We start from the raw sequence: 26,598 nt of genomic DNA on the forward strand, positions 1-26,598 counted from the left end.
TAAACAAAAGTAGTGACTGATCCTATCCTGATGCAGTTTTCCTCTACTCACTATGTAGGCCGTTTATTTGCATTAGCTTTCAATTTTGTGTTAAAGCTTTATTTGGGATTTAAAAATATTTCACAGTTGTGTAGCTCATAAAGATTAAAGCCTTGCATTTTTAAAAAATGAAGCAGTGTTAATTCTCTGCTTTCATTTTAATGTTTTGGGAGCATTTAAGGTGGGCTATCACTTTTTGCATCTTTCTAATACAAAAGTATTTCTGAACTGGACTGACTTTATATATCCGTATGACAAAGAAGTGTACTCTGTAAAATAAAGCATGAAATAGTCTTTTTGAGTAGAACTTACTTCTGGATAGCTAGCAACCAGCATATACTTTTTGCACTTCCAAGCAGTATTTCAGGTGAACTGTAAACTGTTACAAAGAACTTTGCTTTAAAATAAGTAGCAGTCAACAAGTTATAATTGAAGTTCTGTCACTGTTGCATAACTACTGTGATGTTATCCCACCCACGCATCATGGGTGGAACTGCAGTTAGAGAACACTAAAATTAAGAAATTGAAGAGGGGGAAGAAAGGAGGAATCTTAAAATTTTGACAAGTTTTAATAAAAATTGAAAGCTTCACTAATTAAATAACTACTTATGCTCTGTATCTTTGTGTATACACAGAGAGATGTTGCTGTTGATCTTAAGACATGACCTCTTCCAATTGCTAGTAATCATCCCTCTCAGCAACTGTAGTCCGATTTAGATGCACTCACTTGCATTAGTTCTCACAGCCTATCTGCCTATGGAAGCTGTGGGTAATAAGACCAGCTTGGAACGGGTAGTTAGAATTGCCCTGAAAGATGCTATTTCTAGGGGGGGGTGGGAGTAAGAACCTCACTGCGATGCATACAGCAATTTTCTCCTGAATTTCTGCTCTGTTTTTTGGAGGTCCAAAATTTGATTCTGCAGTTAAAGCTGTCCTAAAATTTGCTACAAGATTTAAGGTGAGCTTTTTCTGTAAGTGAAATACAGTGGTACTAATTAAAGAACTAAAACACAATCCTGCTATGGTTACCTTATCTCTGGCTCCCAAGTGTCATCTGTGCCAAGGGTAGGAAAAGAAAGTAAACTGTCAGGTAGGAGTTAAAGTACTGAACTTGAGTAACAGTAGCACTGGAATAGAGGCAGTTCCTATAAGGGCTGCTCTGAAAGTAATGTTTTTTATTTCGTTATGTTGACCCACAACATCAGGGGATGATATCTGTGGTATGGCAGTAAGCCATATTCCGTTACATTTTGCACAGCTGTCACACCCTGAAGTTAAGAGTGTCTCAGCTTATCCATGTGAATTGGCTAGTGGTGGAGACTGTGTTGAAAAATAGTGTTTTGTAGCTGAGAATTTGCTCTATCAAGTAGTGTTCTTGTGCTCTTTGTGTCTGTTGTTATTTCCATTGAAATAAATAGGAGGCATTACTCTCAGAGCCGTCTATGTAAAAATAGTGCAAATTTTTAGGAGGAAAGTCTGGTTTATCTGTTGATGTCTTCCTCAAATAGTTATTGTACCACAGAAATCTACCACGAACAACACACGTGATAATGTTGCAAAATGTAATTAAAGTAGAAATTCATGAAGTAAAAATAATTTTTTTAAATTGCAATGAACTATCTAGCTTGCCATTTTTACATGACTATGTTCTCTCTTCAGCTTTAAGTAGTCTTGCTGCAGTTTGTCCTTATTGTTCTTGTGCTTGTTGGTCTTGTTCTCAAGGGGAGTTTTGTCCACAGAACTCTGACAGAGGCTTCTTTTCTTCCTAAAGAACAAATCATAAAACTTCCTAGTTTAGTTTGTGCCTGGATTTTTTTTTCCCAGGCTTTCAGTTGCACAATTTATTTTTTTTAATAAACTCTTGTTATTGAAGTTTTCAAAATATGTTGCCTGTCACCCCATTTGCAGGTGGTATAGAGGAAGATTGTTGTTTAGTTGGAGTTTTTCCTCAAAAAAAAAAGTCTGTTTGTCTTCTCTATAGAGTTTTGTACTAAAGACATTTAACACATGGGAGAGTCTGACAATCACAATGCCTTTTAACAGCATCCTTGAGCTACTGTTCAAATATTTATATTTGGGGGAAAAAAAAGTATTTTATGTTGACTGTTGTGATTGAACTGTGTTTGTAGGATATTTTTGCACAGCAGAACTAATATGTTTGCTCCGGAACGGCAAATGTTTCCCTGCACTGTTATCTGTAACGTCAGAAGATTGTCCATGGTATCAGTAACTTTTTCTCCTTTAATTTCAAGAAACTCTCATTTACATGTCAGTGTTAGAAAAGTAGCCTCTTAAAGAATTTTTAAAATGCATTCTTACTAAATATACTGATTATTTAAAAATTAATTTTCTTTTTAACAGTATTTCAGTCTGTCAAGAAAGAAGATAGTTTACTATACCAGTTTTGACCAGCGGAAACGAGCAAATGCAGCTTTTTTAATAGGTGCATATGCTGTAAGTACTAATTGTTGCATGGATACTTCTAACCTTCCTTAAGAAATATTTCTTGTGTAAAATAACATTCCAAGAGATGGCCCCTGAGGGAGGTAGGCAGGCAGGTTGTCATTTAATTCTTCTCTAAGCTATCTTTGACAATTCTGCTATTTGAGTTTTAGACAAGCCTTGTCACTGGCACTTAACTCCATTTATTTGCACAAGGGATTGGCTTTGGAACGTATGCATGTTTCCCATAGGACACCATTTCCTTGAATGTCAAAAAACGCAAATCACAAACTATTCTCTAAAATTGCCAGGCTTAGGATCAATTACTTCTTAAGGTTATAGTGAGATTCATACTGGGGTGGGAGAAAGCTTTCTCTTAGAGCCTTTGGTAAATTATTAGACAGCACCCATTTTGTTTATCCTGTTTTTTTCCTTAAGTTAATTTCTCTTGTCTGCTGAGAATAATGGAGGACCTGATGCATTTCAGCCCTCTAATATTACAGATCATAAGCAAAACACAAGCCTTATTTAATATGATGTCACACAAGTCTCGGTAATCCCGTGCAGAGATTTGCACAGCCGCTTGTGTGTTGTCATAGCAGTCTAGCTCAAACTTGAACTTTCACCTTCCTGCTTTCCTCTCCAGAATAGGATTACGCAGAAAATGTAAGAGGCCTTACAGTGACATGTTTTACGCTCTGTTTGAACTAGCAAACTACTGGTCCTGAGCTGGCATCCACATGATCAGCTGACTTCTGGAGGTGTCTGTGAAGTCAGACTGTGAACTGTGTGTATATTTCTTTCAGGACTGAGGTCTTGCTGAAAGCGAAGTTGAATAAATGCATATGATTATATTGGAAGTCCTTAGGTTGCAGAATCTTGTAATTAAACAAAATGTTTTGCTGTGAGCATGGGGATAGTGTATAAATGCAGGAAAGATGATCTATTTAAATTGAAAGATAAGGAAAAAAAGAAGTGTCAGTTAAATTTTAAAAATATTTGGGGTAAATTTTTAATCCTTAGCAGTAGACCTGATGGAACAGTTCTATAAAAAGAAGAATAAAAACAAATGACAGACAAAGAACATTTTAAGTTATGGCATGAATGCAACCATACGGAGTTGCATTTAATGTTACTGGAGTTAAGTCGCAGTTCTGTGTTCTATATTCACATGCATAGTGTTTCTTCTTTGTGAGGGGCATCCAAATCTGGGTGCATATCTTACAGGCTGTTGAGTTTCCTCTTCAAGTAAAGTTATCTCCCTTCAACTTCATGCTTTACTAGATGAATATGCAAAATAATACTATTTCTTTCAAGAGACAGGTAACGCTCCTATGATGAAGGCGAAGGGAAATTAAAAACAAAAAAAGTCTGAATGTAATCTGTTTGCATTAATCGTATATCCACTTCTGAATTTAGAAAGATTCCCTAAAATGTTTTAAAGCTGCTATGATTAAATCTGTAGGAAGAACACTCATTTAGCACGTATATAGATCAGAGCATCTAATCACTTTCACTGGATGTCAACGGTTTACGGGCGTTAGGCCTGATTCCGTGACAAAGGGGACGGGGGACCCAAGGGCCCACGCCCCGGGGAAAGGGGAAAGGGGAAAAGGGTAGGGAGATGGCCCTGAGAGCAAAGAACAGCGGCAACAATCTGAGGAGAAACAAACTAATTTACTAAATAAAATATCGGAATGCAAAACAACACACTATAATACAATATAATTACAATTTAAGCTGATAAATCCAACACAGAGAGAGAGAATGTCCCAAAATCAAGGTAGGCCTTACTCTACTACCAACGATAAGACGGCTGGAGAGCGAGGTGCTGCCAAGACGAGAGACGGCAGAAAAAGGGACGAGGTCTCGTGATCCGCAAGTTTTTATACTGCAAGCTTCTATCTTTTCCCTCCGGCTGGAAATGGTAACAAAGGAGCAAAGTACCGTGGGGACTGTAGTAGTCCTTCTCTTCTGAGAACTAGGTATGTCCACTACATGATGTTATGATGTGGAATACCAATAACCGAAAATCACAAAACCATGACACTGGATTGCCCTTGTCTGTTCCTACCCTGACTTCTCAATACATCTAGAAGACTTGGAATGACTAGAGCTAGCTTTTTCTGTTCTGTGGATGATGGGTTAGAAGGACCTTATCAGCATTAGCTAGACCCAAGGGGAGCTACTGTTTGTGAACAGAACTTCTTGCAAAACCAGGCTTCAGGAACAAAAATGTAAGGAGGTATGTAAGATATAAGACAGGTCTTCACGCAGGGGATTCATCAGCTAACTAATACTATTCCATATTTACAGTATTTAAGACTTGAAAACTGTAACAGTCTGGTATATTTGGTAGTCCTAACTTGAATGAACTGTTCAGTAGCTATGGGGATAAAGACACATACTGGCAGGAGGTAGAAATCAGTCTAATGAAAATTATGATGAGGAGCACATAGCATATGTACTGTGATGTGACTGTGTACGTTCTCCATAGAAGGTACCAGGTGGTGCATCACATGAGGGGAGCCTTATGTGTAGAACAAGGTAAACTAGCATGCCAAAACTGCATGCATATTTAAGCTAGCTTAGTGTATATTAAGCTGCTTATATCTCATAACTTCTGACACCTGCAAGTGATCCATGTGTGCATTTGATATCATGACTTTCCTGTCAGACTAATATATATCTTAAATATCTTTCAATTATTAGAAGATACAACGTATTAAGAGTAATTCTTTACTAATACGGTGCTGCCAGTACAAAAAAGAGTCCATTAACTGTAAACAATTTATTTGCAGCAGAGTCACTTTTCAGTTTGTCTCAATATAATGTAGTACTGGAAAACAGTTTTCACAAAGGTATCTGATACAATATAAAAATTTCATCCCAGAATTGTCTCTATATGCGTGTATTCCTAGGCTTGCCAGTGTAGTGGAAGTTTGTTCACATTCTTCTATAGTATTTGATTATAATGCCAATAAAATCATAAAATGAGTATTCTAAAAAGTTGTTTATTAACCATCTAATAATCTGATTTTTATGGTTGTTGCTGTTTTTAACAAAGAAGTTTAAATTCTGTAATCCAGATATATTCATTTCACCTTTGGGAAATGATACTTGCATTTTCAGAGCGCTTTACCTAAGTGCTTTGTTCAGTCACATGCGGTAGTTGTGTGCTCTTGTGTTATATAATGGGGAGATTTCTAATAGTCTAATCATACTCTTCAGTGAAGGAATTTTGTATAGTTGGTGGTTTCATCATTTTATTTTATGTATGCACTCTTTGACTGAAGTTCTTCTGCATTTATCTCATTTTTTGATTACGCATGATTTCTGAGGCCAGAAAGTCTTACAGCTTTGAATTGTATCAATGTGTGGAAGTTAATTGAGAAAGCTTGTTTTATTTGTCCTGGTGCTAAAATATTAAGTGTAAAATGAAACGTGGAAAATAGTGGATCATGTTCTAGGAATGGGTTTCGGGTGCTGATTATGCAAATTAAAGTATTTCATTAAACAGTTTCTTAGACAAGTTGAACTGGAATACCCTGATGGCTATTAAGATATTTTAGTAGAAGAGTCTGAAATTTGAGAGAGCTTAAAGCATAAAGCTTTTTTTAAAGTGAATAAATCACGGTAACTTCCTTGTTTGTAAATTGCGTATCACGAAGATACGTTTTCTAAATTTTGCTGTTTACAATAGGATTTCTATACATTTGATTAATCATGTACAGTTGCTAAATTAATGTCCTTACTCTTAGTTATTCTGCAAGAATTACTTTTGCCATAAAATTGAGATTAAGGACAACAAATATTTAAAGCCTTTGAGGAATAGAAGAATGTGAAGATTTCACTGGTTTTACATAGTAGTTCAGGTTTCCTTCTAAATTGCTGGGACTACTGCGTAAAATGTTGTGTGCTGTCAGATATGGGGTGGTCTGAATTCTGCAAAGTCGGGTCAGATTCTACAGAGAATGTTGTTATTGCTTTGCTCATCTCACAGTCTGTTTGGAGACTTGTTTTAGGGTTGGTTGGGTTTTTTCTGTTTTTCATGCAGTCTTCCCCAAAAGTTAATGATTGAAAAGAAAATTGTTTTAAAATGCTGTTATAAGTAATTTCACGCCTACCAAAACTAAAGTTGTCTGGTTTGACCCAACGTGTCCTTAATAGTTTTTGTCTGAAACAGAGGGGAGGGGCAGGAAGGGGGAGTAGGTTTGACTAAATAATACTGAAGAGATTGCTCGACTCCTCGCTTGTCATCAAAGACATCATTCTTAAGAGAAATCATGAAGTAGTATGTAGTATGTATTCTCGTGTCAAATGGATGAATTGGGCAGGGCTGGAGAATGTCTCTTTCCATAATTTTAAGGTGTTCGTTATTTTCTTCTTTTCTGGTTGGAAAACAAGGCACCTCTATTTGACTGTGTTCTCTGGTATCTGATAAGTTTTGAATTCCCTGTGGAAGAAGTAATACTAGTTTGTACCCTTACAGCTGCAGTTCTTCTGAGATCAGAACTTGATTAGTGGACCGAAATCTGCCTTTTGGCTAGTCCTGGTGAAACACACTTACTGTGACAAGCTCTGAAAAGAGATCCTCTAAGTTCTTTTTCCTTGTTCTTGTAGATAGCAAGTGGGCTGGTCATATTTTTTGTGATTACTTAAAGTGTGTATTTTAGTACTCATGATAGCTTTTCTTTAGACTTGTGTAATGCCAGAGAAAAGCTGTCAAGTCCTTAAATTTGTAAGTTTTCTCAGGTCAAATGAGACTGAGAAATGGTGAACTAATAAGGCATATTCAGTCATTTGCCTGCCATTTGCAGGAGTGTTTTTCCCTAGTTAAAAAATGTAAATTACATTTCTGAGCCCTACCTGCACCTTTAAGAGCTTGTTCTCTCGTAATCTAAGCGTACTACGCTACTGTTCAAGTCAGTAATTCCTCCCTTGGAAGCAAGTACAAAGGCTTTTCAGTTGTGGAAGCATGTCCAGCTTCTTTGCAGTTTCAAACACCTTTCTTCAGATTGCTCTGCATTGGCTGCAGGGTTCTCATGGTGACGTAGCACCAATAAAATGGATCTGTTCCATGTACTTTGAATTCGGAAGTGGAAGTTGAGGTTGAAGAGGAAACCAAATTATATTGGAAATGTAGTGGGAGAGTGCTAAAGTGAACTTGCAGAATACCCTTTAATTCTATAAATGTCTTGGAACATACAATATGAATTTTCTTGGCAGTATGCATGTGGCCAGGATTGCTGCATCTTATGTGTCTGCATAGCATCCTAGCAGGGGGGAGCTTTTTCTTTCAATCACACAGTTATTCAGGAAGCTTAGAACATAAGAATGGACATGTCAGAAAGCATGTTTGAAAGTTTGTAACTGTCTTGTACAGGTAGCACTGCCAATGACAAGAGAAAGTAGTGACAGTAGGTATAGGAGGAGAGTGTTGTCTGTTGTAAAAGACTTCGTACAGAAGGAAAAAAAGAACAAACAAAAATGAAGTATTATTAATTTGCGTTGTTCTTTTGAAAGTAATAAAGTTTGTGTGCAGAGTTTGGACCACAAATTAGACCAGTAGTTCAAAGCAGAGAAATCAGTATGAGTATCATCATCAGTATGATGATCAGTACTATCATCAGTATGGATCTTTTCATTGCATCACAGTAGAAGTGTTTCAGACTTTTGCTTTGGTCATTTATTTATTGATTTTCCTTTTCAATCTCTTTTGTCCAAGCTTGAGGAAAAAATGCAAGAATTTTTACCTGCTATTTTGACATCCTATGGAATATTGAGAATTCTATTAACTTGAGATACAACTCTAGACATAACACAAATTGCAAGCTTTCTGAGAATGACTGCTGTTTACTTCTATTTCTATGTGCTCAAGGTCAGAAGTTGAATATCAAAGCTTTTAGATCTGGACCTATGTCTTCGTTAAGAAAATAATTATTAATGCCTTATATTCAACAGTTAAATGCGCATAGTACAAGTAGGTGCTTTGTGTAAGGTGAGTTGCAGAGAAATGTGTAGGAAAATTGTCGCTTAGTTTTCAAAACATGTTTGCAGCATGTGAAATATCACCTCAAACTGGATATCTATTTATGAATTATGTACTTAGTATGTATTCCAAATTGGATTTATTTTATGAGCAATTTTACTGTACAAACAGTATTTGCAATGCAATGGGGTGATTTCATCTTACGATAGCTTACTATGGCGTTGAGCCAGTGCTTCCAGTAGTGTTTAGTGATACTGGAACAAGCCTTGCTTTAGTATGTTACATTAACTATAAGCTGGTCTCATAGTAACAGGTTCAGCTTGCTGAATTTGGCATCTTGTTTGCTGATGAGTGGTTTGCTATTGACAATTAGGAATCAGAAGATGTTTGTGTTTTAAGTTGGGCAGAGAACTCCTAGTATCCATGCTTGTTTATTGTCTTAATACAGTGTTGCATCTGTCTTAAAGTCTCACTGTTGTGGCAATATGAGATTAAAAAAAAAATGCACATATTACATAATAGAAACCCCCCTTTCTCTTGATTTTTGGAGCTTTCAGATGGTGTGGATGTGTCTTTCTGACCTGTGCACAGCATAGGAGTTGGCTGTAAAGGTGTATGGTATTCTTTCTGGAAAGTTTAATGGTTTGAGAGAAACATGCTGATAGTTAATGACTGTTGAGGCTCAGGACTCATTTATTTTTTTTCCTCTCTTTATCCCCTCTTCTCCCTCCCTTTAGGTAATATACTTGAAGAAAACACCAGAAGAAGCATACAGGACACTTGTGTCTGGATCTAATCCACCTTATCTTCCATTTAGGTATGTGAGTGCAAAAAATGGGCATGACTTTTGTTTTTAGAATTTGCTAAATATACTTCATTCTAAATTCCTCTCCCTTCCCAGAAAATGGTTTCATGTCTGACACACATAAAATGAGCAATGCACAGAATTTTTTTTTACTCTTGATGGAATTATTTGCTTCGCTGTTGGAAAAATAAACTGTTCAGACTTATTTTAGTTTTAAGTAATATTCCCAGTCTTGCAAGCCTTCAGATTTAAAAAAAACTTGTTAGCATGTTTGTGTTTTAGCAATCTAAATTTTTCTTTAGGATGTATCATGCTTTACTGTTTGGAATTCTAATCTTTTATACTGTTTAGCAGCTAACCAGCTAGACTCATGTGGAGGAAGGTTTTTTTCCCTGTTGCGTTTTCTCAGTGTAACAGAACAACTACTGAAGTTCAAGTTAAGTTGCTTTGCCTTTGTTTTCAATGAGTAGATGATTTCTAAGAATTTTTCTATACTTTCTGTAGCAAAGTGGTGTTGAGACCTGGGTCTGAGAAGTTTTGGGTATTATGACTATCTAAGGAAGATTCCCGGTTTCTTTTTGCTGTGTGGACTTTGAAATGTCATTGTGCTTTACAGATGAATATTTCTGGCACTATTTACAAGTAGTATTTGCTGTCAGCTGATGCATTTGAAAATGTAGGCCTACCTTGTTTATGTCAGAAGGTTCATTTGATTCTACACCCATTCAAGAAGGAAAGATCTGATTGTCTCTATTCCACTAGTTTGTACAGGAGCCAGATACAGTATGAACTATTGGGATGGCAGATCTAAATGTGAAGACCGGTTTAACGATAAAATCTTAAACCATCAAACACATCATTTTAAAGAATGGTATAAAATCAGTGATTGCTTTTATCATCAGAGAGTTTATACAGTCATCTGATCATTGATAGTTCTCCAAAGACCAGGAAGTTTACTGAGTTGTTGACATACATAATTTTTAAGCTAATTATAAAAGTACCTTAAAAATGTATGCACTTGCTGAAGTGCAAAAAAATTAACTCGTCAGTGTTATTTTTTAACATCACCAAATTCTGTATAAAATACAGGAATTATGATCTAAGTTTAAGAATACTGTATAGTTTTCTTCACCCTTTTAGGTTTGTTGTTTCTCATCTTCTCCTATCTGAGATAATTGCTTCGGCCCTTTCCACTTATAGAAAGTTAATCTCCTAGAATGTTTCTGCAAACAGTTCTTTGGAGCAAGCAATGTTATTCTGAGGGTAGAAACAATTCTTTTGTCTTTTTTTTTTTTAAATTTTTATTTTGGAGGAGCAACGAGCGAAATACTTCCCCAGAATTTTTCTGTTCCTTCTGGAGATTACTATGTAGTATTTAAATAGTCTAGGAAACTACTTCTCCCTTCCATATCAAATAGTGCTGTCTCTGCTGTTCAACTTCGTCAGGAGATTAATAACAATTAAATAGTATTTCTTTCATATAAGAGTTTTAATAACTAAACCTATTTTTTTTCAGAATCTTGAGCTTAATTTATTCAAACCTTTCTTAAAAAGCAAAACTCAGTAGTAGTGTAGGAAGCAAAACTTTTTCAGTAGTGTAGGATGTGTGTTACCTGAGAATAGGTTTATTTTGTTCACCTATCCTAAAAAATGTATTGTTCTAAATTATAGTAAATTGCCATGTCTTTAAGTTCCCTCTCCACTTCTTCCCCTGTCAAAGTAAAAATTAAGGTACGTAGAAACAAGGTACTGACAAAGAAAAGAACCTTAATTATCAAGTCCTGAAATTATAAGACAGAAAATTTAGGAGCAATTGTGTTTTTCTTTCAGAACAATTTCATGCAGCCTTATTTGTTCAAGAAGAAGTCTACAGACTTTTGCCTTGCAACCAATCCCTTATGGTGATGCAAGTAGTAATATAATTAAAAAAAATGCTGTTTCTGCTTGACTGGTACAGAGCAGTGAGAGTAATTGGCTCTGATTTCTTGTGAGACTGGTAAGGATTACTATAACAAATTCCATGACACAAAGCAATTGTGTTAAATAATTATTTAACTTTATAATTAAAATTAACATCATTATATTATTAATATATCATTAATATTACAAGTACCAAGCAAGCATTCACAGGAAATCTTGAGCCTAAATTCAGAAGATTCTATTCCAAAATAGAACAGCTAGCTACTCTGGGTTCAGGAAGGGAGAGGATTGAAGGAAGGCAATCTTGAGCAGCGCCTTGCTGGTTACAGAAGGAAAATGGAGTTCTGAGGTTTGGGGAGAATTTTTCTATATGCTTGTAGAAATAAGCATCTTGATTTCTTGAATGTTTTTTCTTATTTGGTGTCAGGCTGGAAAGCACGTTTCTTCTGGAGCTGTTTTGTACTGTGTCAAGTCTTGGCACTGGGTTAGAGCTTAAGAAGATTCTGTTACCTTTGTGGTATAGTTTGTCATGCTGGGAAAGAAAGCTTTCTAATTTAGCTGTACAGGAGGTGAGAAAAAGAGGAGTGAGGAGATAGACTCCTTCAGTTTAACAAGATAGGAGGCTAGGTAGGAAATAGGGAGTCTGAAAGTTACAGGGGGGGAGGGGAATATTTGGGAATTAAATTTGTAGGAAGTTGCTGGAATAGATGCATAAGGAGCTTAAGAATTACTAGGGTTGAGAGAAGGACAAGTAGATCTTGTGAGGGCCTGCAACGGGGCAATCAGTATTAGCTGGGAATAGGGAATAAATATTTTTTTTTCCCTGGTGTCAAGGTGTTATGATTTTTATTGTTATTGGTATTCCACATCATAACATCATGTAATGCACTGGGAGTTAAAGAGTTAATGCTCTGGTTCTATGGATCGTCAATAGTTCCGCATATACCTGTCCTAGAAGAGAAGAACTACGTATCCCAGAGGACTGTTCACTGTTCTGTTTCTGTTTTCTGTTTTCCGTTCAGAGGGAAAGATAAAACTGTTCACAGACCATGATATGTCCCCCCTTTTCCTTTTCTGCTTGTCTTGGCAGTGTTCGTGCTCCCTAGCTGTCTCGCCTTCGGCACTAGAGTAAGGCCTTCGGTTTTTGGACACTCTCTCATTTTGTTTATTAGCCTAAATTCTAATTGTATTGTATTATATTGTGTTATCTTGCATTCCTATGTCTTATTTAGTAAATTAGCTTTCCTTCTCAGGTTGTTGCTGCTGTTTGGTTTTTAGGCCCATCTCCCTACCCTTTCCCCTTTTTCCCTTTCCCAGGGTGTGTGTCTGTGCATCCCCCCCCACCCCATTAATCATGGAACCGGGCTGAACCGGCCCATAAAGCACTGACACCTGGATTTCCAAGACTTTTCAGATTATTTTCACCCCTCTGTGTTCTAAGATACTTGAGGCATCTCTACTGCAAAATACAGCATGATACAGAGACTGAAGCATATGAGCATTAATGCTGCATTAGGTACTATATCTGCTTGGCTTCAGGTTGTGCTATGCAAAAAAAACAAGCTGATGCTGTGAGGGAGTTTGCACTCCTAAATAGGTAGCATCTTGAAAAAGGCTAAAATGACTTTTATGTAAAATGAAAATCAATATCTGAGTGTCCTATGTCTTCCCTCTTATTCTAAGATGTTTGAAGGAAATAACTTGGTATGTTAATCACTGGAATTCAGTTCTTTCTGACTTGAATTTACGTTTTGCAGCCTGGTGCTTAAATGTTACATAACTTCAGTAGCACAGCTTATCTCTGTTGGAATAGTCTCAAGTATAAGAGTTTTATCAGTGTGCAGTGATCAAAGGTTCAGTGTTACAGCTAGATTATTTAACAGGCTTGTTAATTTGATATGTCAAGTGTCTTCTATTTGGGGGAAAAAAAACAACAGACAGCGTTCAATAAGTAGAAGCTCTGCAGGACTGTCAGGTTCTTCTGAGGCATATTTACATGAAAATATCTCTGGAAACTGATCTACTTTCATTCAGCTCAGTGACCTCAAAAGGCCTTAATCGGCTTAGATCTTCAGCTGGGTATTTCATCTGAAGACAGCTTCAGTGAATATCATTCAGAGGTGGAAAGAAGTCAGCATACCCCTCTTACAACTTGTATGGAAACTGTTTTATTTTTATAATGGAAAAACTAAAGACAAAGCAGAAGGATAAAAGCATTGCTGTATTTCAGAAATTTTCATCTTATTTTTGGCTGATTCACTGATACTTGGGGACACTCTAGTCTGTTGAAGATCTTGTACTCTATCTCCTTGCTTCCACTTAAGAAAACACAACTAACATCATTTTAAACCATGGTTGATATCAGTTTCCTACCATAAAACTGTTTTAGGTTTTCACTTCAAACTACTCTCTTTTGACTTCCAATACAAAGAGGGAAAAACATGTATTTTAGCTTAGTTGTGTTATGTTTCTAGATATGACATGAATTTCAGTTCAGTTTTTGTTTTTTGAGATTTGTTTCTTTATTTGCAATTTCTGGGAAAACAATTTATTCTCTTATTGATGACATTTGGAGATTTGATGGAAGAGAAAGCATTATGCAGTATTGAGGTCAGCTCTGATAACTGAAATCGCATGTGGGATTTGCTGCTCTATAATACCGGCTCAGATTCGCGCTGCATGTATGTGTCACAAATATTCATATTTTTCTCATTTTGAAGCCAACTAGAGTTGTCAGGTAATAGTTGGTAAAACATTGTTTGAAAATCAAGATGGTTATGCATTTGGCCATAAAAAAAAAAATAAAAATACTATGACATAACACAGGCTCAGCAACAGAAACTGGAGCACCCACACTGTAATACTGTGTAGGAGAAGTCAGTGTGTGCTCTTTTCTGTTGTTTGGTCTGAAATTAGATTTTTTTTTTTGTTTAACACACACATCAGAGTTAAACAAGAAGGTATAGCCCTGTAAATCCAAATAGTTCTGTTTCCATCAGTAAAACCCTCAAAATGTCTTAGTACATGCATAAGTAGTCCAAGCAACTTCCAAATGACTCCTATTTTTAAATGTAATCATGTGCATTAGTTTCCTGTAGAATGGTGAACAAAGGAGAACAACAAGTTGCAGTAGGAAGAATGTATGAAGTTAATTTTAGTTTCATCTAAAACACTACTTCTTTGAAGTTAGTAGAAGAATTTTTCTATTTACAGTACTCTTTGTCATAACATTGGTAGTGTTTGCATCTGGTTTTATTGTTGTACAAAGTGTGGATCACTCAGAATTTATTGCATTTTATGCAAGTGGAGTAATGGCCTGAACCAGTGATGGAGCACCTGGTGGGAAGGCAGGGCCAACCCAGGGGAGTACAGGTGCATGCAATGCCCCTGAGTGACCAGAAGGAGTGGAGCCAGGATCCACCCCTTCCCAGACCTCATTTAAGGGTTGGCAGTGGAGGTGAGGGCATCTCTCCCTGGAGATCCTTGTGTACCTGAGACCTCCCAAAGGTAAGCAGCTCTGTTCCTTCATTTCTGTGTCTGCAGCTGCTGCATTTGGGCTCATTCTCATTTGCTGTAGCCAAAGACTTTGCTACCCCGCTATTATTGTGGTACTTTCCATCCCATTATAGCATTACACTGTCCCTGAAGGTGTTCAAGAAATGTTTAGATGTTGTACTAAGGGACATAGTTTGGTGGGAAAATATTGGTGGTAGGTGGATGGTTAGACTGGATGATCTTGGAGGTCTTTTCCCATCTTGTTGATTCTATGATTTTTAGTGACAGTCTCGGAATTTTATATGAAATCAAAAGGGAGAAGGGTTTACACAAAGAATGCTGAAATTGAGGTGGCCATTCTGCTACCTGAAATCTTTTTTTTTTTTTTTTTCCCTCCAGTAAATGCTTAAATTTAGGAGTGTTTGGAAAATGAGATCAAGTTGTTCTTTAAATACTTACACAGATCTGTCATGGCTTGTGTCTCGTTTTTTGATGGAGCGAAAGAACTTGGTAACTTGGCCAAGTTCCTCCACTTGAGGAGGAAGTTTTCTGGGTAGTTGGGGAAGGAAACGTGTTTTGGTTTTGCTTTAAACAAAGAAAGAATAAGAACAGTGACTTAAAATATCTTAGACAACTCCCTCTAAACAAGAAGATATTTTAACTGAGTGGTTTGTTTGAAATGCTCAGGAAATAAGGTCAAGACAAGCATTTTTGACTAAGGTCAGAATACTGAATGTATGTTAACAATTCTGTGGAATAATTTCAAGTTATCTGGTTGATAGGAAGATGGAATATTAAACAAAGTTGCTGTTCAGCTTTGTGGCAAAATAGCATGATGTTAGACATCTGTTACAATCATATCTTCTATTCATATTTCTCTAAGTACTTAGTTTTATGGGTTTGCATTGTTTTAGGCTTTTTGTTTGCCATCCCTTCTTATCAAACCATTGTAACTTCTTAATATCTTTGTCATGTATACGTTCCCATTTGGTCCTAATGATTTTTTTTTTGCTCAGATCTCTTTTTTTTGCTGAAAATCTTGTGCCAAAATGATAATCTTCATCTTCTGTGAAAAATAAAGTATTTTAAGCTTATCATTTACAGCCGTGATATATTCTGCTTATTTCATTTAGTCGAAATACTTTGTGCCTTTACATCTTGAAAAACCTTGTTATTAGTTTTGGATATTGAAGGTTTACTAACATGTTAAAATTTCTGTTCTAAAACATGGTGATAAGTATTTCAATTAATAATCTAGTAACTTGGAAGACTTTCTTGAGTGGCCTGCGTGTAATATGAAACTGTCAATTTTGTATCTTCTCATTTTTCTAAACTCTGCATTTTCTGTGAACCTTCCTTGCTTGAAACTTCTCTACTTAGTTGCTCATAATGTGTGACAGTATTCTACTTTTAAAGCACTTGAGATTGAAGGACCATATCAGTACAATAAATTTCACATTACTTAGAGCAAGTAGAGTCTCAAAAGTGAAGGTATCTAATGAAAGGATTAAATTTTTAATCAATTACAGATTAAAGATGTATCTGTCTGAAACCCAGAACTTTTATTGTTCCGATAAATTGCATTTCTTAATATTCTCGATAAAATAGCTCAGAGCAAAACTGTAAAGCATTTATTCATTGGCTGATTAGGAAGTCTGTCTGGGCAGAACTTGTTAAAATGTAAACTGATTGGAAGCCAAGTTTGAGAAGTGCTTTTTCTTTTTTCCCCAATACATGTATTACTGTTATTTTCAGTGGTAGTGTTTGTTTTTATGTTGGTGTCTCTTCTTTCTTGAATATATTTTACTTTTTAGTATTCTTTTACTTTTAAAAGAGAAAACGTTTTTTGTAATGGCAGAACCAAGATCAAGTAACTTTCCTATCTGGTTAATATATAATCGCGTTTGGAATTGAGGATCAAAATGAGAGCCCCATAGTGAAATCCAAGCTAGTAGTTGCCTTGCCTTTTCTTGTTACAGAGGAATACTTGAATAATGTTTAAAGCAAGTTTTGCTTTGTATGCTACTGACCTTGTGCAACTGAAAGAGAATGCAAAGCTTCCTGTATGAGGAGAGCATAAATAATTCGGTCCAAGGCCGTGTTGGTAGCTGACATGTAAACATACACTGAAAATAGTTTGCAATATCTTAACTGTATTCACACTGAGTATATCCTTGATAGAGGAGTGCTTCAGCATGGAGAAGCTGGTAAAGCAATGTATTCAAGGAACTTCAATACACAGTTTTCCAAGAGGAATGAATAACTTGGGTATATTCTATTGCGTGCTACCTTACCCTGAATTGTTAAAATAATACTTATATTAAATTAATTTGTTAAATTTATAGGGATGCTTCATTTGGGAACTGCACCTACAATCTCACCATCTTGGACTGTTTACAGGGAATAAATAAGGTAATCACTCTTTTCCTTAGAAAAACAGGTTTAAATTGGCTTAAAAAACAACAACAACAAAAAAAACCAGCTAAGTACTCTTAAAATACTTTAGAAAATCTGTTCATGAAGCCTAAGTTACTGAGAGCTCTGAGTAGTGGCAAGTGAAGAAGGTTATGTTTTACTTGGTTAGCGTGGCTTTTCATTGTTTTTGTAGTTCACCTTAAATAGAATGTGCAAACATTCCAGGTCTGACTGAGTATAGCCTACAGATGCACTAGATCTGCTAATAAGATATTTATGAACATTGGTAAAAGAGAATAATGTAAGTTGATTAACTGAAGTGGTATGGACACTTAGGTATTCATTCTGAGCACTTTTTAATACTTCTGTTGCAGATACTTAGCTTCTCTTGGTTCTGTTTTCTTGACACCAATATTTTGAAAATTGTTTAAAAAGAAAGAAACCTAGCACATGTTAGTGGTGTTTTAGCATGTTGCTTTCAAAATGTTGTCAACTTGCTTGTTAAACCTCTGCTATGGTTTCAAAGTACCTATGATACCCAATGAAAATATAAACCCACTCACAAAGTTAGAGAAGGATAATTTAAATTGCTATGTTTGTGGTTGTGATCCTGGGGAAAATTAATCTCTAGTGCTGCTTTAAAAATAAAGTTATTTCACATTTTAATTGCCAACCTTATACTATGTTATATACTTTATATTGTAAGCAAAGATCACTTCCTGTTCACCTGAATTCCTAGTGATCTTGATGAGACAAACAGGTTATATAAATGGTTCTGTACTGATACTTTATGGACTATTTGTAATTCTTAAAAGAATGGCAAAACAAGTGTCTCTTAAAAATTGAAAAAAGGACAGATAAAGCTTAGTATTTTTAGATCTGTGGGGGTGGGAAAGGAGCTGTCAGTTAGCAGTAAGACTCTAATTTGTGTGGCATTCTACAGATTCTGAAGCTCTGTGAAGCAGTCAGAGCAGTCAGTATAATATATCTGCAGCAAACATGTCAAGAGGACTTTTGAAAATCAATTTTGCCTCTTTTGTTTCCATGGTATTTGTTAGTGAATCTTTGTCCAGTTCACCTACAGAAGTAAAAACATTTGGAGTAGAAACTGTATGGATAAGTCTAAAGTAAATTTTAGTCTAACTGGGTAAATTTCATGATTCAGATATACTATGTATATGTAATTAAAGGAATTTACTTATTCTGGAGTGCAGCCATCCAGCCATGCTTAAATGAAATAAGACTTTTCTAGGTCAGCTGTTGGAAGAAACCTCTCACTATCTGAGGTTTTGTGATAGATCCAATCATAAGACTGAATTGTCTGTTAGAGAAACTATTTTGGTTTTGCCTTAAAAACAAAAAAAATTCTTTACACGTAGCAAAAAGTAGCAAATATGCTAAATGATAATGCGATCTGTTTTTAAAACACCTTAATCCTAGAATGTTGTGCAATATCTGTACTTTTCAGAATGTGTTAGATTCCATATAGTTACAAGCTGCTGAAACATATTCCGACTACTCTTTGAAAGAAATTTGTGCTATGAATTCTTTATTCCTAAAATTGTTTTAATATGGTATTATACACAAATAGTATAAAATTGATGTATTTATTAATAGTAAATGGTAAATAATAGTAAGGTAATCAAATATCAAACTTTATTTCAGTCCTATTAACAGATCTTGTCTAATATAGTCTTGTTTACTTCATTCTGCCATTGGAATGTGGTGGGAGAAAGGACATCAACAAATCACAAAGTTCGGGTTATACTTAGTACACTTGCTATCTGTAAAGCTTTATGCCCAGGTATTATGGTGATAAAATCAGAGTATCACATTAAATTAAAAAAAAAATCTTTCATGTTTTATATTTTGATATGTCCAAAATGCATAAAAACATTCAGCATAAAAATTATTGAATGAGAATACGACGGAAAGGGAATTACTTTTTAATTTGTCATCTGCCTTACAGGAAAAACATGTAGCCAGATAGACTCAAAGATTTAAGTAATATGCAACAAATGCGTGTTCTATCATGTCTTTGAAGGAGAAATGATGAACCTGATGTTTTTGGACATTGTTACAGTTTTTTGTTGTCTGTGTTGTTGATATGTGTAAAATTTAATGTTGTCTTAATGTAGAGACTTCAGCAAGCCAAAAGTACAAATGTTTAGTGATTTTAGTTTTGATTCTCGAGAACAGAATTATAAAATGAGATTGTAAGCCATATTTAAGAATGAACTGATGCCTTGTTGCCTTTTAGGCCTTACATCATGGATTTTTTGACTTTAAGACTTTTGATGTGGATGAATATGAGCACTATGAGGTTTGTACATTTAATGTGTCTGGTTTGTCTAAAATAAGTTAGAATACATAGTAGTACCCCACAACTTCAAAATGTACTGGAAAAACATTTTTATTTGTATGGAACTTAATCTTTGTATGTTGGTAAGTATGTGAAACCACACCATTGTTCTCTTGCTTAGATGTCCAATGGAAGCCTTAATATTGGCGGATACTGTTCACAGTCAGAACAGATTTAGTCTGGAAGATGGATATCATTACAATGTGATGCACTGAAATTGCACAAAATCTACTCTTTTCTTATAGCCTTTCTGGGTTCTGAGACTGTTTTCATGCTTTCCCACCCTTCCTCCAGGATACAACTCAAAGCCTGTTGTCTGATCCACAGAATCAGTTTTCTTTCAATACCTGTGGAGCAGCTTCTTGAGATGCTGCTAGTTATACATGTGCTACGTTTTTTTTAATAGCCATATTGATTAAGCACGTCCTGAGCTTTTTTTGTTTTATAGCAGTACATTTGATCAATTAAAATACATCCAAATTATTTACCTAGTGAAGCTGCAGAATGCTTATATGACATTGATTATTCTGCCACTTGTCTTGCAAGTTAAGAATAGATCCTCTGGGTGCCTCTAGGCCTTTGTTCCTTAACTTATGCAAACATCAACTGTTTGAGCTCTTCTTACCTCTGTCTTCAAGTAGTAGAAATTTTCAAGAATATTGCTGCAGAGAATGTTTGAAATATACCTTTGCTGTGCCTGTGAGCTGGAAATCTGAGGCTTGAAGTGTGTATCCATCTGGTCTTTGTCTCTTATTTCCCACACTTCAAAAGAAGAGCGTTTCTAAGGAAGTTCGTGACAGCAACGTGATTGTACCAGAACTTGTTTCTGGAGTTGCCTGAAGTTCTTGCTATTGCACTGGTTAGTGAGAAAGACGTAAAGGCTAGAGATGAATTAAACGTTTGAGTATATATTAAATTCTCTTTTTAGAGTTCATCGTTAATTTAATGTACGTATATGTTAAGTACATATAGGGATAAGCTGTAGGAAATATTTCATAAATGCTCAGGAAAGGGGGTAAAACCAAGAGAGGACTAAATGGTGGGAAAACTCAGTTTACAACACTCATGTATGCTGTAGTTGGCAAATGCGATGGGTACCTTTAATATAATGCTGTTCACAATACTTAAGGTATTTGTGGAAGGTTTTCTATATACTGTAGTGTTCCATGTTGATTGGATTAGGAAATTAATATGGCCTTTGAACTAATTTGATTGAAATGGTAGCTAGAACTAGGTATGAAATTGCTTCTTGCTTCATCTGTGTATAACGATAAAATGTTTGTTATAAAAAGTAAAAATGTGTGGAAACTCTTAGGATTGTTTATGTGTATATACATGTGTGTATGTGTATATGTGGTTTATGTTGAGCTGCCCCCAAAAAAACAAACAAAACAATTGACTAAAGCTGTATACGAAGCAGTCCCAGTATATTGTTCAATGCTTAACATCATTTTATATTACTCTGAATTGTATGTATGTGTGAATGAATCCTGTTCATTTTCTGAGTTCCAAGTGAGAACTTGGAATCCTCTTTATTTTTTTGCGTATTCTTTTGCATGTCTTACACTGTTCTACGTGTGGTGGTCTGGTCAGCTTTGTATGTTTAAATGTATACTGTGTTGAATTTCTAAAAAATTAAATACTCCAGTTTTTTGCTGGTAGGTCTTCAAATGTAGTTGTGTGGAAAAAAGTTGCATAAGACTTGAAGGGAACAGGCTAAAGGAAATTTCATTTCTTTATAAAGATGAACTCTAAAGTTCATCCATTTTACTGCACTCTCAAAACAGCTAATTCTCCTTTTCTTGGCCTTGATGGAAAAATAATTAAGTTGGTAATTTTCTATAGTAATATTTGCATGTAGTGCTGAATACATATGTAGTTTGAGTGCTTAAGATTTAAATTCTCCACAAAAGCCTGTGTAACTATGAAGAATTACATAAGATGTAAATGCGACTATAAAAAAAAAAATTCAGATTTATTTTCAGAACTTATTTATTAAAGAGATTAGAGGTGCTACAATATTGAGATTGCAGTCTGGAATACAAATTCCCTTCCTGTGGGGGACAGTCCTGACTTGGCACTAAGTTCTCTAGTCCTTATGCAAGCTTGTATCTTACAGGAGCTTTCACTATGTGAGGACATTTGGAGCAAGCCTAATGGGGTTAGCTAAGCATACAGTTGGTGAATTGGTTGCAGTAATGTCCATTATCAGAATCTTTCACTCATTAAGAAGTTTTAATGAACTGAGAACTAAAAACACAAGCTTCATAACGCAGTTGAACTGAGTGCCATGTCCTTAGAAGTCACGCGTGGCCAAATGAAGAATGAACACTCTTAACAGGGAAGGAGAAAAAAAAAAAAGCATTTTCCGGTTTGGGCAATAAAAGAATTCACAGAACTTTCCTGAACTTGTCATTTAAAAGTGAGCGCAGTTTTTACAAAGAGATATGAAACATAAGTTTATCTTTTTCTTAGTCTTATCATTTCTCCTTTGCTTCTATGATTACTAGCTCATCAGAGCTAGGCCAGTCTGTAAATTTCACTATCTATCTACAGAGAAAGGATAGTTGTTTTTGCAGGGTAATTATTCTCCTGGTTTGTTGTCCATAAATTCTGTTTTTAGTGCCCACTTCCCAGTGCCTTACAAGGAAGAATTTTTCCAAATTCTTTGATTAAAACATACAAGAATGCTGGTGTTTGCCAGTGTTGTTATAAGTTGGTGTCTTAAAACCCTAAACCTTCTATGGGAGAAATATCTTAGATATATAATCTTTGTTTTGTCTGAAAACTTCAGCAAAATTTGTTGTGGCTTTGTTTTATTAAGTGATCTTTGAAAAACATCTTCTGGTTTGTTAGTCATATATGTAAGCTAAATAATTACATTTTAAGTTCTTCAATGCATCAATAATGTAGTTATTAAAAAAAAAACACCCCTTTTTAAACATTGTTTGTACAGATATTAAAGTGCTTTTTTTCTTTCTCTTATAATTTTTCTAGCGAGTAGAAAATGGTGATTTCAACTGGATTGTTCCAGGAAAATTTCTGGCATTTAGTGGACCACACCCAAAGAGCAAATTTGAAAATGGTATGGTTCAGGATTTTAATGTGTGTATTTTGATGCTATTCTTTTTTTTTCAGCATGTTAAACGTTGATAGCAAACAAGCAAAAGATCATAGAGGTTTATGTCTTCTGCAGAACTAATTGTGCAATGAAAATTTTATGTGCAGTCATAGAACTCAACTCCAAAAGTCTCTTCCAACAGTGATTTCCGTTCAGTGACGAAAGTGCTTGAGAAACTCTGGTCCCTTCCTTTTCTTCTGGTTAGCTGCATAAAGTAAGGGAGTGTATTAATGATGTTGTAATGAAGTCTAGGAATGACTTCAAAAAGAAGCTTATCTTTCATGCTTGGGATAAAGGGAAGAATATATGTATTTCTAATGGAATATAAAAGAGAAACTTTACTGACAAAGTAGAGATTTGTTCAAGCTAGAATGAAAATCAGTCATAATTTCACCTCATTCTTTGTGCCACACCATTTTAATTCTATGAGTGTATTTTCTGAATAGCTGCCTCTTTTCTTCACTTCTACTCTCTCCTGTTTGCTTTATGAATGGAATGCTGCTAATTGCACAATCCGTCCACTGAAGATTTAATCAAAATCCAGGGAGAAAATACATTGGTTTCTTTCCTCTGATCACTGTTACGGAACATCTTCAAAAATTTTTGAATTTGTTCCACAGAAGTTTGAAAACCTGTTTTATTTTTAATATGTATAACACTGAAATATGATTAAATTTATCACTAGTGCTTGAAATAGTTATGAGTCTAAGTACACATTACAAAGCTACATTTTTTTTTTTCTCATTACTGCCAGGTTGTATGGGGCCCTGGGCAATCTGATCCAGTACTTAGTGATCTAGCGACTGGCCTTGTCTGTGGCAGGGAACTTGATGATTCTTAAGGTCCTTTCCAACCCAAGCCATTCTATGATATGTGTATATGACTTGTAGGAATGTCCCAGAAACCTGTTTAATCAAGGAGGAAGTTGGATCAGCTAATGGAGTTGTAGTGTGGGAAAATGTATGCCCAAATTTCACCTGCAGATTCAATCTACTTAGGTTGCTCTGAAAAATAATGCCTGCTCTTTATTTCCATGGAAACTACAACAGATACAAAGAGCACAATAATGCTACTTGATAGAGCAAATTCTCAGCCACAAAATGCTATTTTTCAACATGGTCAGCACCATTAGCTGTGCTTTTTTCACCAGCAATGAACAGGAGCCCACGTACTGTGCCTGTCAAAATTCTGTGCCAGAGGAGGTGGCCCACTGTCACCACTACTGAAATGCACCAACCACAACCTCACTGTGCTGACACCCACTGTCTGATGTGCATAAATGTTCAAGCGTTGATGAATGTCAATGCATTGACGCACTTTTGCTTCATATGCGCTTCCATGTCAGATGCCATTTTGTCAGAATGTCCCTCTGCTGCCATCTGTCACACAGCAACAAAATATAATGGAATATTGGTGGGAAGGTTCAATCCGTACTGCCGTACCACCAGCATCTGCCTCTGACATCACAGGCCAGTATAATAAATAGGAGGTTTTACTTTCAGAGCAGTTCTTGTACTTATTTCAAAATGTTTGATTCAGGAATGTGTGCAGGTATCACATAGTTTAATTTTTGAGTGTAGATGATATGCAGGAAAGTAACTGTCAACTGTTTAGGAATCAGAAAATTTTATGAGCTGGGAGCTAAAATTTCTTAAAGTATAATTTACTGGAAGCATATCAAGAAAGAGTTGGAAAGAGAAAGCACTCGGCAACTTGGAGGTAAAGGAGATGTTAACTAAACGTAGTATAAATATTTATTGCACAACTTTACCTTTGACCATTTCTCTTGTCTATAATGTAGATCATCAATCTCTTTTCCTCATAAATAGTGTTTCCTCTTAAAGCATGTTTTATTCTTGTGATCTGCAGCTTTTCTACAGATAAACAGCACTTCTGAAATGCTGAATCCATGTATGTCCTTAGCTTTCAAACATCTGTAAATCTCTAGAAGTAAAGGGTTGCATGCTAAAAAAGAGTATAGTGCTTCAGAAATAATGTGCTCTAATTGTTTTTTTTCTGATCCTTTTTTAATTTAGTAGTTTTCAGGAGTGTTTTGTGGACTTCTTCAATATCAACATCCCTCTCTGTTATTCCAAATAAAACAATAAAGCATCTTCAGCGTAAGAATGTTTTCTTATACTTTTGAAAGGATTTTTGAAAGTATTTTTATTAGCAGAGCATTGAATTTCATCCTCATAAAATGATTGTTCCAGCACATTTTGCTTTTTCATTTTTTTTATAGGTTATCCTCTTCACGCACCTGAAGCGTACTTTCCCTATTTCAGGAAACATAATATCACATCAATCATAAGACTGAACAAAAAAATTTATGAGGCAAAACGCTTTACTGATGCTGGTTTTGAACATTATGACCTGTTCTTCATAGACGGAAGCACACCGAGTGACAGTATAGTTCAGAGGTTCCTGAACATCTGTGAAAATGCTAATGGTGCTATTGCTGTACATTGTAAAGGTATGCGCACTTATTTATTCCTCAGGTTGAAGTTCAATGTAAGTATTAATGTGCATAGTTTATTGTAGAAAAAAAACAAAAAACATTAAAAGGTAAAAACTTTCTTTGAAAGTAAAATTACTTCATAATTGGATTAAATATACAACAAATACCAAATATTTTTGTGTGCATACTGAGTTCTTTCATCCTACTCTACTACTTAGAAAAACTGACAATACATTCTTCATTGTTCTGTTCTTTTTTGCCTAGTGTCACTTGCAAACAGAAGTTTTAGTTGTTACAGACTTCTCCTTTCCATTTTGCTTTCACAGTTAGCATTATACTAATTGGCTCGGAAATGCTAAAGACTGAAAGGTTTTCTTTGTACTTTTGAGACTGTTCTACATTTTTCTGTGCAGAAAGTTATTGTGATGCTAGTATTTCAAACCAGGCTATGTCAGCATATCAGCTAGAAAATATACAAAACTTGCTTAGTCAAGAAGGAGCAACAAAGGCTCTGAAGGCTTCAGCTTGATTTATGTTTAAAGAATTGTGTAGGTTCATTGTGGAGATAAATGTCTTGCTGATCTGAAACAAGAATGGTGCCATTTGTTCATGTTTTTCTCCATGAGCACTAAACATGCCTATCGGGGTAAACAAGTTTATTTGCCAACAAGATGTTAGTGTGGCTAGAACCCCAAAATTTTGGTATTAAAAAGACAAACATCTACTAAATGACTTGATGTATAAGTTATAGGAATAGCTTGTCAATCTCCAGGCTTAGTTACTACAGGAATACAGTATACTTTTTTGGTGACTTAGATGTGCACTTACTAAGCTGAAGTATTTTTGATCTTTCATCGGACCTCATAGAAAACCTCAGCCTCCACCTCCCACTTCTTAAACTTTTTTAAGCCCTTATAAATATATGAAAAGTTAACAGTTAACTCACAGTTGATGTACTGTCTGTAGATTTCTTTTACTCTTACTGTAGAATTATTCCAAGCACAGCTTCCACTGTAGACATTGGTGGTCCCAGAATCTCCCTAATTATGAGCTTTTAACCTTAATCCTCTAATCTGAAACATCTTAACTCTCCAAAAAGTTGCAGCAATATTTAGTTATTGGTTAAATGTAAAAAGCTTGTAGTTCTGTGTAAAAATTGTCTAGAAAGATGGTTGGCTTGTTAGAGATCTCTCATTTAAATAGTTATTGATATATAAGTAATAACTGACTGTAAACAGAACACTGGGGAGGTTCAACCTCTATTGCCATACCACCAAATCCCAAATAAAATTACTTGAGCAAAAAAGGTATAGATGTGTAGATACTTAACCAACAGATAAGGCAGAGGGGTAGAATGAGATAAATTATTGTTTTAGAGTTTTGTCTAATAGTGAAGGCTGATTTTTGTAATCTACCCTTCTGTCTCTTTCTCAAAACCAGGAATCGTTTGTAGTTTTGGAGAGTGGGCTGAATTTCTTAAGCTATTAAGATATAATATGTGTTAGTCAACTTTCATTGATGTTTATAGAGATAGTTCACTTCAATAAGT

At 35.5% G+C, this 26,598-nt stretch overlaps 1 protein-coding gene across 1 annotated transcript in view; it reads left to right on the plus strand.

Moving 5' to 3' along the window:
* CDC14A (cell division cycle 14A) overlaps positions 1-26,598 on the plus strand; it is a 59,595-nt gene that overhangs the window by 14,486 nt on the left and 18,511 nt on the right. The window contains 6 exon segments of the mRNA XM_021404428.1: positions 2,401-2,493; positions 9,211-9,290; positions 17,039-17,105; positions 19,369-19,431; positions 22,468-22,555; positions 24,834-25,064. Of these exon segments, the coding sequence (XP_021260103.1) occupies positions 2,401-2,493; positions 9,211-9,290; positions 17,039-17,105; positions 19,369-19,431; positions 22,468-22,555; positions 24,834-25,064 (622 nt within the window).

Source organism: Numida meleagris, chromosome 7, assembly GCF_002078875.1.
Source record: "Numida meleagris isolate 19003 breed g44 Domestic line chromosome 7, NumMel1.0, whole genome shotgun sequence".
NCBI classification, from domain to species: Eukaryota; Metazoa; Chordata; class Aves; order Galliformes; family Numididae; genus Numida; species Numida meleagris.